Source organism: Sander lucioperca, chromosome 8 (assembly GCF_008315115.2).
Source record: "Sander lucioperca isolate FBNREF2018 chromosome 8, SLUC_FBN_1.2, whole genome shotgun sequence".
Taxonomy (NCBI): Eukaryota; Metazoa; Chordata; class Actinopteri; order Perciformes; family Percidae; genus Sander; species Sander lucioperca.
The window spans coordinates 28,742,722-28,757,057 of NC_050180.1; the positions used below are offsets into that span (position 1 = coordinate 28,742,722).

At 39.6% G+C, this 14,336-nt stretch overlaps 1 protein-coding gene across 3 annotated transcripts in view; it reads right to left on the minus strand.

Moving 5' to 3' along the window:
* LOC116043857 (tumor necrosis factor receptor superfamily member 19) overlaps positions 1 to 14,336 on the minus strand; it is a 33,158-nt gene that overhangs the window by 12,622 nt on the left and 6,200 nt on the right. For 2 of the 3 annotated variants that reach the window (XM_031290852.2, XM_031290850.2), the window contains exons 4-6: positions 13,390 to 13,568; positions 13,106 to 13,191; positions 6,441 to 6,605 (exon numbers count right to left, since the gene is read on the minus strand). In XM_031290852.2, coding sequence (XP_031146712.1) covers positions 6,441 to 6,605; positions 13,106 to 13,191; positions 13,390 to 13,568 — 430 coding nt within the window. The remainder of the gene's footprint in view (positions 1 to 6,440; positions 6,606 to 13,105; positions 13,192 to 13,389; positions 13,569 to 14,336) is intronic. The other variant, XM_031290851.2, reaches the window with a different exon arrangement.

Sequence of the window (14,336 nt, forward strand, 5' to 3'; positions counted from 1 at the left end):
ATGAACCACATGCAGTGGGATCCTTCCCCTCTTTTAGGAGAAGGGACATTGAAGCTTGTCTCAGTGTGGGGGGAAGTGAGGCCAGCTTCAATGACTCCTCAAACACAGACAACAGCAGTGGGGCCAGTTTGTCATGAATTTTTTTATAAAATTCAGCGGGGAAAGCCATCCGGGCCAGGGGATTTCCCTGACTGTAAAGATTTGATAGAACATATGATCTCATCTAATGTTACAGGAGCATCAATTTGCTCAGCCAGTGTAGATTCAATTGTGGGTATCTCCAAGTTATCCAGATGTGTAAAGTGAGGAGTAATACGTTTTAAAAACAGAGTTGATCTCCATAGGGTCAATTGTAAGAGTTCCAGATGGGCACTCAATTTGAGATATAGATTGCCCAGCTGCATGACGTTTTAGCTGATGAGCCAGAAGGCGACTGGATTTGTCACCGTGCTCATAATACGTGCCACGAGAATGTAGTATAACATCCATGTTGGGCCATAAAATCAGAAAAATATTTTGACATGGCAGAGGGAACATTAGTATGTGAACTGGACCGGTCCAGTGCAGGGTTCATGGCACAATTTAAATCTCAGCATAATAACAATAAATGTGTATTTAAGGCTGGGATCTGCATCAATAGATTATTAGCAAATTCTACATTATCAAAATTAGGAGCATAAACATTTACCAAAATAACAGGCGTGTAGTCAACAACAATCAGATATCTTCCAGCCCTATCAGAAAGAACCCTATCCAAGGAAAATTTTATTTTCTGATGTATTAAGATAGCTACACCTCTAGCTCTGGAATCAAAATTAGAATGGAAATACTGACCAGCCCATCAGGGTTTAAGTCTAAGTTGATTCTTAATGCGCAGATGTGTCTGCGCATTTCACAGGACTATTCCCTCCCTTTACATTCCAATTCAGAAATCTCAAGGAGGAACCATTTCTGTACCTCTCAATCATGGTTTATTTTATGTTGCATGGAAAAGTGAAAAAAAATACTCTATAACATGCAGCCATTAGGACAGTGCACAATCCACATTGACTGACTGTAGGGGCAGATCAACCACAACAGATAAATACATAAAGTAATGATAAAGTAAGTAAAAGGAGAAGATAAAGGAAAAAAGGAAAAAAAAACATACATGTAAAAAGACAAGACCTTGTCCCACACCCCCCTTCCCTCCCCTCCCTCATCAAACCTAAATTTCACTTCCCAAATAAGGGAAACTGCAGGCAAATACCACATCTCCTAATCCGATTCATCTAAGCAAGATATACAGATTACCTCTCATGGTCACAGAGGCTCCACAACGTAAAAAACAAGAAAATTACCAGGTGAAAATAATAGTGTGAAAACACTCATAAACAATGTAAATAATAGTTATTGTAAAAACACACCTAAACATTGCAATAAATCAGAACACAACTTCCAAAACAGTTGCTTGTAATCGACAGAACATAAGGGCAGACTGCACGGTCAAAAGGAAACATAGGCCTACAGTCTAGTGCAGCTACTGGTAAGATTAGGATTTCTCCCACCAATAAGCAATAAACAAACAGCAAAAAAAAAACTCAGAGCATGCAACATTAATTCAGCTCTAAATGAGCCATCTTACCCCATCAACTGATCCTAAACTACATATTAACATTAAGAAAGGTTTTTAAGTAAGCCCATAGCCTACTGTTGAAAACATTTAACGGCAGAAAGAAACTCAGTAACGCTGGAAAACGAAGGGAGAACTGCACATCCTTATCGCGTAAACATATTGGAGAAAGCAGCCTTGTTCTTTGCAGTACTAGCGTTATAGTCCGGAAAGATGTAGATTTTCCTCTCCCGGTGGAAGAGTTGTCGCCGATTGACAGCCCCCCCAGCGACTGGCACGCTCCTTGTCGCTGTAATAGTGGAAGCAGACTATGAAAACCCTTGGTTTGCCGCTGGCTTGGTTCGATGAGCTCTGTCCAGGACTAGTGGAGATGGAAAAACATCAGGTCCTAACACCAACAAGAAACTGGACATAAACGCAACAGGGTCATGTCCTTCGGCACCCTCTGGAATGCCGATAACACGCAGATTGCAGCAGCGGAAGCGGGACTCAAGGTCTTCCATCTTACGGATCAGTTTCTTGTTGGATATAGCTAGGTCCTTAACCGCCTTTTCTAGCGAGACAATGTTGTCGCTATACACATTGAGGTGCTGTTCCAGCTCCACTGCACGGCGGTCTTGCGCTTCCGACTTTGCCGTAAACCCCTCTAAAGAGGCGGTAATGGGTGCAAGGGCAGTATCAATAGCGGATTTCAGCTGACTGGTGATAGCTGCTGTCAGGTCTGACATCAAAACCATGCGGAGATTTTCCAGGTCAACAGGTAGCTTGAGAGACCCTGCCGCGGAGCCATTATCATCAGAGGCGGCAGGACAGGCCGCAGGTGAAACCGTAGTAGTTCTATTCTTGTTCCATTGACTTTCGGCCGCCATCGATGATTGATTGAGTAAAGAAAAAAGTTTTACAAATTGAAAATAGTGCATTTAAAGTGGGAAAATATGTTTTGTAGGAAATTTAGTTGATAGCATTGGGAGCCTACTCCTTTGCGTGACTCTCGCTTACATTGTCAACCGGAAGTGCAAAACCTGATGTCACTTTCTGCCCATTTACGTGTTAAGAAGCCAAATAAAAAAAATTGGGGAAATTTGTTTGTAACTCTCTTTTCTCGAATATTCATTGGGAACCAACATGGCTTCTCCCATATCATTTGTTATCCCCAATAAATGGAAAGAATTAAAAAATTGTGTATGCTATTTATCCCACTAACAAATTTGTTTCAAGATTTGAGACTGTAGATAACAAATTGAATTTGAAAAATTGAAAGTGAATTTTGTAGAAGAAAACACTAAACATCCATTTTCTGAATGTCAGTATATATATATATATATATATATATATATATATATATATATAATGCAAAAACTGTGTAAAAATGAAGAAAAAACTATATAAACTATTACTATATATTGTTCTATATAAACTATATATCCACGGACTGCTGCTCAGTACGTCTTGGGTGCCCGCCTTACAATACTATCCATGTGCGCATAGGATAATCCACACATTATTCAGTACACATGATATTCTACTCATTATTTTAGTTGCTGCCCTAACAGCACAGATCTTCCCGTATTTTATCTCCTGGTGCCCTCCAATTTTGTGGTTTCTCTCGGGAAACTCTCGTAATTTGCACTGCCCTTAAACTTTATTATAAAACACAGATCTATACGTTTTGTATGTTTGTCTGACGTCACCCAAGTTCCCAGATCGTCTATAAAACAATCTACACACACAATCCACACACTACATACAATTTCAATGTCTCCGCATCTTGGCAAACCACAACCCGATTCAAGGGGCGTGTGTGCAGCTGCTCTCTGCACAGGCAGACGGGCCAGCTAACTTAACATAGCTGTTAGTCTGCATTCACACCGCCTGCGTCGGCCATCAGACAGAGCGGCAAAAGCACAGGTCTTTCCATTCATTTTCAATGGTGGTAGAAGGTGGAAAAAACACAGCGGCCTGCGGCGACAAATTGAGACAGAGTCAACTCTCTGACAAATGCAACCCCGGCGATCAGACTTGTCAGTCGGTTTTAAGGTGGTGAGAGAGTCCCGTACAAGAAACAGGAAACAACATTGCCTCTATTGCTGCCACAAGAAAGTTTTAAAACACCAAACACAAGCACTGAACTGCCCAGCAGTTTGTAGTTTGCGAACATTCAGCTGTTACACAAAGCACTGGAGCTGCATTCAAGTGTGGTCGGGAACGTCCAGATCTATAAATGATCTGACAGAAAACAGTAACTGTGAAATATAAAGTCTTGTGCTACATTGGGGGGTTAAAGAACACAACAGAAAAGGACGTTACACAAATGAGTCATTTAAGTGACACTCCCATTGCCGCACAACCTTGCGGAAAATCGCCGGATCGCTGTTTCCCGGTCTGAAAGCAGCCTTAGCTTAACTGTTGTCAAAATGGCAGAGCAGGCAGTGATTTATATCTGATAGTCACCAGGAAAGTGACCAAAATTGCATCAAACAACAAGCATTCAACAACAACACATTAACTGAGAAGCAAATGCATACATAGGCAAACTTATTAATCTTTAATCATGAAATGATAAATGTTATTATTAATTGATATCTGTTTTGTATCACAGTGTTAAACTGCAGCGTTTCTGTGATTGATGTTGATGATGTCATAATATTAAATAAAATATAAATTAATCTGGTTATATATTTATGTATTTTGAAACCTAAATGTTGGCTGGTATGAATGGGGTGTCAGCCTCTGATTCGTCGACAGACTCAACCCAATGCATACATCTTGCCCTCAGGAGGCTTCAGCTGGATTACAATGCTTCTGAAAGGGCCCTCGTTGGTAAGCTACGACCGTATCCAAGTGGAGGCAATTTAGAGTGAGTTGAGATGACATTTTTATTACAACTATACTATGACTTTTTATGACATACTATGACATTCTTTATGGCATACTAAACTATGACTTTTTTATAGGCATTCTATACTGTGACAGTTTGTATGGCATTTTATTGACATACTTTACTATGACATTCTTTATGGCATACTATACTATGACATTTTTCATGACATACTATGACATTTCCTATGGCGCTGGAAATTAATGTTGATCAGTGCCAAATTTTATACACATTATAAAAGCATAAAAATAGTCTAAATCAATACATTATTGGGTGGGGGGACAATTTACGCTCTGAATACTGAGTACTTGCACCCCCCAAAGTGTATTGTGATTACACCCCAGACTGAGACATTTAACAAACCTTGTCCTTGTACAGCAGAGATCTTCTACTGGTACCACTTTATAATAATAATAATAATAATAATAATAATAATAATAATAATAATAATGTATCCTTTAGGATGGCTTCATAAATTGTCTTAATTGATGGTTAATTCATTGTTTATTAATGTTTTACAGATCAGTTACAAGCCCTTTAAAATAACTTCTGGTTTGCCATCTCCTCGACTGTCTGGACTTACATAACCTCTTATCTTCTGAACGGAAATGCATTTATTAACAACCTTTTAAGCATTTAGTTATGGCTTACCAACATTTATAACTTAAATTATTACCAAATAAAAAGGATAAAAACAGCCAAAGAAGTTTTTCACAACCTGGCAACCCAAAATGTTTCCCTTTATAAAGAATGCCTTATTAGAATTTGGTACCTTTCTACTTTATAGAAGAAATGCTTCACGTCTATTAAGAATAATAACAGAAACCAGTCTGGAACTTGTGGTGTAATTGCTGTAGGTGAAATCCTCACAGCTCCAGTTGTGGTGTTTATCTGACTAAATTAACATGTGCTCCTATGTGTTGGGAAATGCCTCGCAACCCTCGGTTCACGAGGCCGATTAAAATTCTTTTGTATAATTTAAAAAGCAATTGTGTTAGTGTTTTGTAGCAGCTTGCGTTGAAGGGTTGCATGTTTGGACTGAGTGAAAAGTATTTAACTCATGCATTCACCTCACACCATTACAGTAAGAAAAACACATAACTGGTAACGCCTTGGTAACTTCTACCACACTATTTGTTTCAGACAAGCTTACCAGGGAAACGTATTGTGATTCCTTCTTTGCCCCGGGACGTTTCACAAACTCAACGCTTTTGGCCTCAAGAATGCTGCTAATTATACAAGTTCCTACAAATATGCAACATCAGGGTTTAATAAGGCTTAACACTGGAGATCACAACTGACAGGCACTCCGGTTGGTTAAAAAAAGAGCTATGAAATCATGCTCATCTAGCTGTATTTACTCCTCTTTATTTACATTATTAAGGACTCTATAAGTGCCACTCATATTTTAATATACATGTAGTTAGCTCTTTCTTACACAATATTCATCCCTTCAGTGCACTAAGAAATACAAAAATAAAAAATCTTTTGCTTCTAGCTACAACTTCCACACAACTGTGAATAACACATTTGGAAAAACTTATCACTATGTATTTCTTTTTTGTTTGGTCTTTCTGACAACTGAATGTTTCGGAATACGTGGTAAAGTATGAGCTTTTCCTCCATTTTGGTAATCTTGACTAGAGAACAATTTGTACTAGAGATTCATTGGCTGTGCATTGAAATGCCAGAACCTGGGAGGGAGGGAGGGGGTCAAAGTTCAATGCTCGCTGCATGGAACCACATGCAACCCTGGCTTGTGAAAAATGCACTGCCTCCATAGTGAGCAGTTGCAGTGGTGCATGAAAAGTTTAGACCTCTGCAGTGGTCTTAAGCCTGCATACATTTTTCAAAGCACTCTATTAAATTGTTTTAAAGAAGCCCATAAGATACACTTTTTGGACATGCACAAGAAAATATGAACAAGCACATGCAAATGTTGTGACTCACCGCTGGGCTTCTTCTCCAGCAGCTGTCTCTTGCAATAGATGACACAAAGGACCAGCAGGGCCAGCAGCACAGTGGCCAGAGCACTGCAGATGACCGCGGCCAGGGCCATGTCCCGTGGGCTGGTCACCACCGAGGGCAGGGGCACCAGGTTCACACGCCCGCTGCCTGCAAAGACGGAAGAGGGAGATGAATGTGAAACACAGCTGAACAGCAGGGTCTAAAATGTTGCCTGATTCGTTGATTTTCCACATGACAGGGGACCTACAAAGCTTTTTTCAAGGTGATGAGTGGCATTAATATTAAACCAGAGTAAACACAGAAGAACTTATCTCATATGAATAGCAGGTATGGTATAACACATGACATGGTGCAGTTACTTCATAATATCTGACACTCCTCATCCAATAAGAGACAGGTAACGTGAGACAAATTTTTCATTTGTGCCTCGAGCCAGTCATCTTTTTGCTAAAGTCTAATGAAATGCGCAGAGGAGTTTAAAGAGAAAACGCCTGTGGCAGATTCTCTCTTTATCTGCCTCTGTCTCGTTCCCTACAGAAGATGATTTACAGACACCCCCCCCCACCCGCCCTCAGGCTCTCCACATGCTAGTCACACAGCCCTGAAATCAAGAAGCAGACATGCTGGTTAGGCTTTTGAAATAGGTCAGATAGGAGTATGCAGGTGTTTTTTTACACTTCTGTGTGTCATTGTCTGTGTGTGGTGGTGAATTGTGCACATGCACTGATTTTATGATTAAGCTGCTTCAGGACTCTTCACACTCTCATGTCTCAACACTTTGGCTCCAAGAATGTTCCTCATTATACAAGTTCCCACAAATACAGAACATCAGGGTTTAATATGGCTAACCCCCAATTTCCACTGGATGCAGAACGGCTGTGGAACCATTAGGTTTCCATTAAAGTCAACGTGTGTATTTCCACTGACTGCAGAACGGCTGCGTTCCGATTGTGTCCCAGCTCCGTGCCGCAACAAATCCGGACCTAGTGGGCATTGACGGACGGCGGAACATGCAGCCGTTCCGCAGCTGAGCCGGTCTGCAGACGTTCTGCATTCAGTGGAAATCTGGAGTTAATGCTTGATATCACAATGTAAGACAGATGAACTGGCACTCGTTTGAAAAAACTGGCATCTGCTACATGTTATTATCCTAAAAGGCACAATACGTCATCCAAATGTAACCTGAAGAGTGGCAAAATTCAAAATACAACTAAAACTTGAATCATTCTCAACCTGAATGGCATTTATTTTATTTTTACAAAAATGATGAACACAAGACAACCATGACTTATTTGTCTTTTCTGATACTGTTTAAAGCTGCATTACTTGATTTTTTGTTTTGGCCACTTGGACGCAATGGAAGAAGCTGTAAAAACAACACATATTATCTATCATCTTATGATATGGTGAACGTGTTAGCAAACAGCCTTACAGCCTGTTTACACATCCAGCAGCTACAAAGCAACATTATCATTCATTTAGAGTTGTGTTACTGGACATCTGATAAATGGGAGCGAAATATTCATTCTTTTAGCACTCTTTTTGGTCTCCACCAACTCCTGAGGGAAATATCTGGCTCTTCAGCTGCTGAATGCCTCACCATGTTCACCAGCTAGTTGATGACTCTGTCTGTCTGCTGTTTGGTGCTGGACAGGTAGCGTAAAGCAGGTTCATCAGAGCTTTTTCTCTGAAAACAGCTGCGTCGGTGAGAGTGAACCAAAACATTATACTGTAGCTGTGGGCTGTAAAACCAAATCAATAAGCTGAAGAACACTAAAATGTTCCATGGAGCTGAGGGAAACAGCAGAGCCAGGTCATCTTTTACATTACATGAAGGCATTCAATCCATTGTCAATATATTAATGTTGAGCCGCTTTAAGGTTTGGTGTTATTGGTAGTATTTGTAAATGCAGTAAGAAAAAGGCCTGCATTTTAAGTATAATAAGGTGACAAACACAAAGCTACACAATTCAGATTTTTCATTACGACGTAATCTTTTACTCATATTACATAGCTTATACTTCAAACTTATGTGTGTGAATTTTGCTCAAATTTACACAGTAAAAAAAAGAATGGATTGGATAATAAGATCACAATAAACCGGTGATTCATACTCATACAAATGAATTCCTCACATTCCACTCACTGTCAGAGAAATCACCGTTGTGTCTAATTACTACAATTCCTGATTGGTGATGTGTAATTTTAAATGAAAACAACTACACTTTCCGGTTCTGAAGTTGCCAAGAAATATGGGCTCTTATACAACATATACCTGCGCTGCGCTTTGCCTCTGCGCCCTACCTAGCGGTGCGCAAAGAGCAAATTTCTTATTATGTGTAGGCGGCTTTACGGATAAGCAGCAATTTTTTTTCTGACTGCAGGTTAAAACTGAACTATGACTATGACTATTAACAAATCATTTGGTGTTCTGGATTTACATGGAGAACGGGGTTATGAAAATACTAAACCAGCAGTATCTGCAGCAGCAAGTTACTGTTAATCACACAGAAATTGTAAAGAAATAAACTAGTAGTCTAGTAGTAGTCTGAGACTTTCCATACATCCTGTTTGATAACTGAAATATCAAGTGTTACATCAGCCACATGACCCTCACAACAACCTCAGTTCTCTGGTTTGAAGCTTTAAGAGGGAGTTGAAGAAGAAACAGAAGTACGCCTAAATTCTCAGGTTGAGTGACATTTCTCTCTGAGGCCATGTATATTTGGCATAATAATTGTCTCTGATCATTATCAGTAATCAAATATAATTTTCCTGATCAATGTATGTATGATAGGGAGGGTGTGGGTTATTCCAGAGTAAACATTAAAAGTATGCTGGTCTGACACTGTAAAACAGACAAAAAATAAATTGTTGATTAATATGGCAAATATAGTGAATGACTTTGTTTGAGAAAATCTTTTTCAGTGAGCCCTGCTGTTTGCTTTTCAGTACATTATTCATGAAGGGAACTGGTTTCAACCTTTTCACATCTAAGATCTCTTTGTTATACACTGTAAACATTACTTTAGCTTTGGGCAGTTTTTTATTCAGCCAGATAGGGGATAAGGGTATTTTAACATTCCTTCTAAAGGCAAGAAAAAATAAATAAATAACCCTTAGCAGCTTGGAAACTTACCCAGTTAGACCCAGAGGGTATCATAATGAAGCATTTTGATATAAGCACTGACACTTGCACTGATAATGTAAAAAACATGACTTATTACTGTTATTAAAATACTGCCACATTCCAGATCTTTAAAACTGGTACAGCAGCTAAAATCATTTCAACTGCTATAAATAATTAGCAGTGTATTTAAGGGTATTTACATTATTTTTATTACATTTTTGTGTGCATTTAATCATACTGATCACATTGAATAACAAAGTTTTACCTTTTACACAAGTGAACATTAAATCACAGTAGCGAGACAGAGGCATTCTCTCACTATTAAAATAATATACTGTATATAAAAAATATATTACCAAAACTGTGTATTTTTTTCCATAATGACAAGGAGTAATATCACCATGTTTTATATTCATGTTTGAGACTCAAAATTAGTTGTCATAGCAGGGATTACCATTATAATCTTCCTTTACACAGACACTGTATTGTATTGGTGATACATAACATCTGACCATCGTGTTTATATTCAACTAATCCAAGGTGAGCATCATCTGCCCCACAACACAAAGGCAGTCTGTTAGCAGAGGCCCAGCAGCTGCAGCAAACAGATAAACACTGGGCCATTGAAGAGACCTCACCTGCTGATATTATCTCCACACAAACCAGACCAATAAACCACAGCCTTTTATACACTCCCTGCAAGTTGACTTTATGGGATGCCACATACTCCCAATAAAAAATGAGCACTTCTTTACACCTCCAACTCTGTCTTTTTGTCTGCACTCTTTTAAGAGCTTCTTTACACAGAACTCTGAATAACAGAAGAGAGAAAATAAATATTTTTCTGTGAAAACAATGCTTTCTATTTCATGTTAAGACATGTATAATGGTACAACCCTGAATTTATACCCAGAACCTTGGGTTGATCACTCTGACTCAATTGCCATATGAGGAACAATAAAGGCATGGACCTGAAGTAAATTATTATACATTGTTTTTTAGATGCCATGCTATTCTAGACCATTACCCTGGTGAGTAGCTTAAAGTAGCTCTTAAGATCTGGTGTCTCTAGTCAGCTCAACGGTAACTTCAAACACATTAAAAAATGTAATTCGGTGAATATGTTAAGGAATTAGCTGTTGCCCACTCTGGGTTTCAAAGCTACGAAAATGTAACAGCTTTGCTTGATTTGATGCCATTTCAGACAGAATATGAAATGTATGAGTTTAGTTCGAGGAGATGTGCATATTATCATCGGTTATTCCCTTAAATCTTTGATCATGTATTCAGTTTCCTCTACTAGTTAGTGAGCGTTCACATGGAAGTCTGTTTTCGATTTCTCCAGATGCAAGTATACTTGCACTTTTACAGGAGCCCTTTTTGAACTTTAGTGCCAATGGCATAGAGTATTTCAGGCAGTATTATTAAAGTAGGTACAACAGACAACATTAAATCACCATTTTGCATTCTTTCAAAGTGGTAAAACATTTTACAATCATCACTTCTTGTAATGTGACAACACCTAACATAATTATTGCTGTGAGGTTGTGGTTGGATAATTGCATGGTAACTTGATTAAGAGAGAAGTGAGGATAAACTGATCTGCAATCAGCAGAAATCATCATTCCAGCTGCCGACATCTGAGTAAGAGAATACTTAAAGGCTCAGGTTTGAATTGCTGGCAGGCGATTGTAGCTAGGAATGTTTCCTGTACTTTGCCAGCCTAATATGCTTTGTGCCATCTGTGGTGAGAACTGATTGCATGAAACTTTCAAGTCAATGAGCATGCTGCAAGAGCAGATACAGATTATGTTTTCTTCATGGTACAAGATGGAGCGTTAAGGTTATCAGGAGGGACAGAGGTTTGTTGGATAATGTTTAATTTGTCTAATCTTCACACACGCTTATAGCAGCATGTAAAAGCATAATAATAAAAATATCAAAGATAACTTGTTGTATAGCTGCACTTCAAATCCACACCATTATTTCTCATCTGACTTGTGTAAAACCCAGTTGGAAACAGTAATAAGGACAATACAGGGATAAGCTACAAAGAGCAGGTAGCATTCTTTTTTTGTTTGTGTGCGTACATGTATCTGTCTACATGCCTGTGTGTAGCATGGTCTAGTCAGCTCTCTGAGATCTACCGTGACAGTGAAAAACTCAAGAAAATCCATAAAACACAATCTCGTTTTTTACTTGGCTCCTACAAGCCACTGGGGGAAAGGGAGGAGAACAAGGGGGTGTTAAGATTTGCAGTCCACCCCAGACGCCGACTGTCTCCCCTGCACAGATGCACCGTTGCCCAGGGGCCAGTGTGGCCTATTAGAATGATCTGCCCTTCAAGTTTTCACCACCCTCCTCAAGATAACACTGGAGGGAGGGAGCAAGCCTTTCAAACATTTGGAAATGCTCCACCGAGAGTCCCTGTAGGAGCTAACTACCAGCTATGTTTTCAGACACAATGGCTATTTTGTTTTGCAGGCCTCCTCCAGTATCAAAACGGGAAGCTGCACAGATGGACAAATGAGCAGATATAGAGGGAGGCCAGTTGTCTCAAGGCCAGCGTTCATCACACAACAGTGCAACAAGATATTTCAATAAAATCTAGACTGAAGAAGACACTGAATTAAAAACCAAACGTTGTCAATATCCCAGAGCTATCTCCATTTATGTAACACTGGGGTGCTAACCCTGGCTGGGACTGCTCGGATGCTCATGCTGCCAAAAAGTCTCCACAGAAACAGCTGCAGCCTCTACCATCAGGAAGTCACACTCAATTACCAACGGTATAAGTTCACTTGCCTGTTAGTTTTATGTGGAAACCTGAAATCATAAGGTTGTGCTTAACTACTTCTAATGGCCGGAAGACAGACTAATTAATTGGATCTGTAGCCTACTGGAATGTGAGTCCTGCTTTGTGAACATACTGTAACAAACCTCCTGTCTCCTTTTTGCATAATGGATCTTTTTTTTATGCTATTGAGACATGTTTTGTCTAGAAATATTAATGAGGGTTTTGTTCAAGGAAGTTTGCTCATTTAATCCAAATTGAGTGCTGAACATGAGTGACATTCTAAGATAATATAATCCAGTGTTGGCAAAAAGTATTATATTAGTGGTATCCATTCAGCTTTTCAACTGCTCAGCTTGTAAATCCAACCATTTATTTGCACGTACAGCATTGCCGCTTGGCTCAGTAAGACTTAGTGAATGAACTATCGCCGCTCCACCCTTTAAAGTCTGTAGTTCTGGTTACACCAAAGACCTTGTGCTGGCATGTTGTGTGTGTGTGCAGGCTTTGTTGTGGCACTGTAACCTTAGTTTGGTTTTGGTAGCATGTAGCTAGAAGTTCGATAGTGTGCTTTAGCTGTTGATGTTTGCTTTTAGACTATTGTATCCCTGTCGTTTCATCTTAAAACATCACCTACAGTGGGAACATTTATAAAAAAAAAAAAAATAAAAAAAATAAAAGTCCCACTAATGTTAGGCCAAGAGGTAAAAGAAAGGTGCTTACAGTGAGGCTCATAAGGAGGCGGAGGGTCCCCACAGAGTATACACTCCATATCTTGGAAACCACTTAATTTAGTCTTCCTGTAATATCTGTTGAAGACACAGAAATTACATGTTTTAACCTTCATACTACAAGCTCTCATAAACATAGGAGCAGCAAACATGCACAAACTCAGTTCATAGTGTTACATATTAAAAATACTGTTCTGTTAAAACATGTTTCTATAATTCTTCTGTGTCTATTATTGTGAAAAGCAATCAATACCACAACTGTTTCTGTCCTCTCACCCCGGCAGACAGTCACCACACACAGCGTTGCTGGTGGTGGAACAGTTGCCCTTCTGGAAACGGTTGATCAGTCCACAGTCCAGGCATGGTTTGCACTTCTGCAGGCTCCGGTCCTCCTTGAAGCGACTGCTCCGGCAGGGCACGCACCGGGCATCCTCTCCATAACCAAAGCCACATTCCTGGGGGGATTAACGGGAAAAATACACCGGGTAAGAGGTGGGGTCAGGGTTTGGGGAGATGTGAAGCTGGTGAAAAGAGGGCTTAAATGTGGACTACCAGGGGTCTGGAATTAAAGAATGATCTTGGCTTGCGTGATCAGAAGAGAACAATGGCCTGCCTCTTTTGAGAGTCCATCTTACACTGGCAATAATCTCCCTGACTCTCTCAGTATGAATGAGCGGCCTTCCGCTGTAAGACCCAGAAAGGCCAGGCATTTGAATAATAAAGGCCCTAGGGGACACCCACTGTTGTATTATTGCAAGTTTATTGCTGGGTTTTTGTGTGACTCCCTCTCCAAGCAGACTCTGAGTGTCCCGTTGATTGAGAGGCCAGCAAGCAAAGGAAACACTTCAGGAAGGGGGCAAGGATTATGGAGAGAGATATATGGAGAAAATAAGACGAATACTCTTTTTGTCTTCAACAATTGAAAGTGCACTTAAAAGGCACAGCTTCCTACTACCATGTGACTGATCTAATGCTGAACCACCTTTTGAGCATTTGTTCACCTGAGCTAAGCAAAATCTAAATTATGAAAGATATATTTGAGGACAACACTTTTTATTGTTTATCTATGAGTAAATTATAGACGGAAGATCAAATATGCATCGTGTTGGGTTGCAATAGTTATTTCTAGGTATTTCAGAGTCGGATTAAGTCTTTTTTTCAAGTCACATTGTTTTCGTGTTAAATACAGCAACTGGCAATTTATGAAATGCAGACGTCTGGTA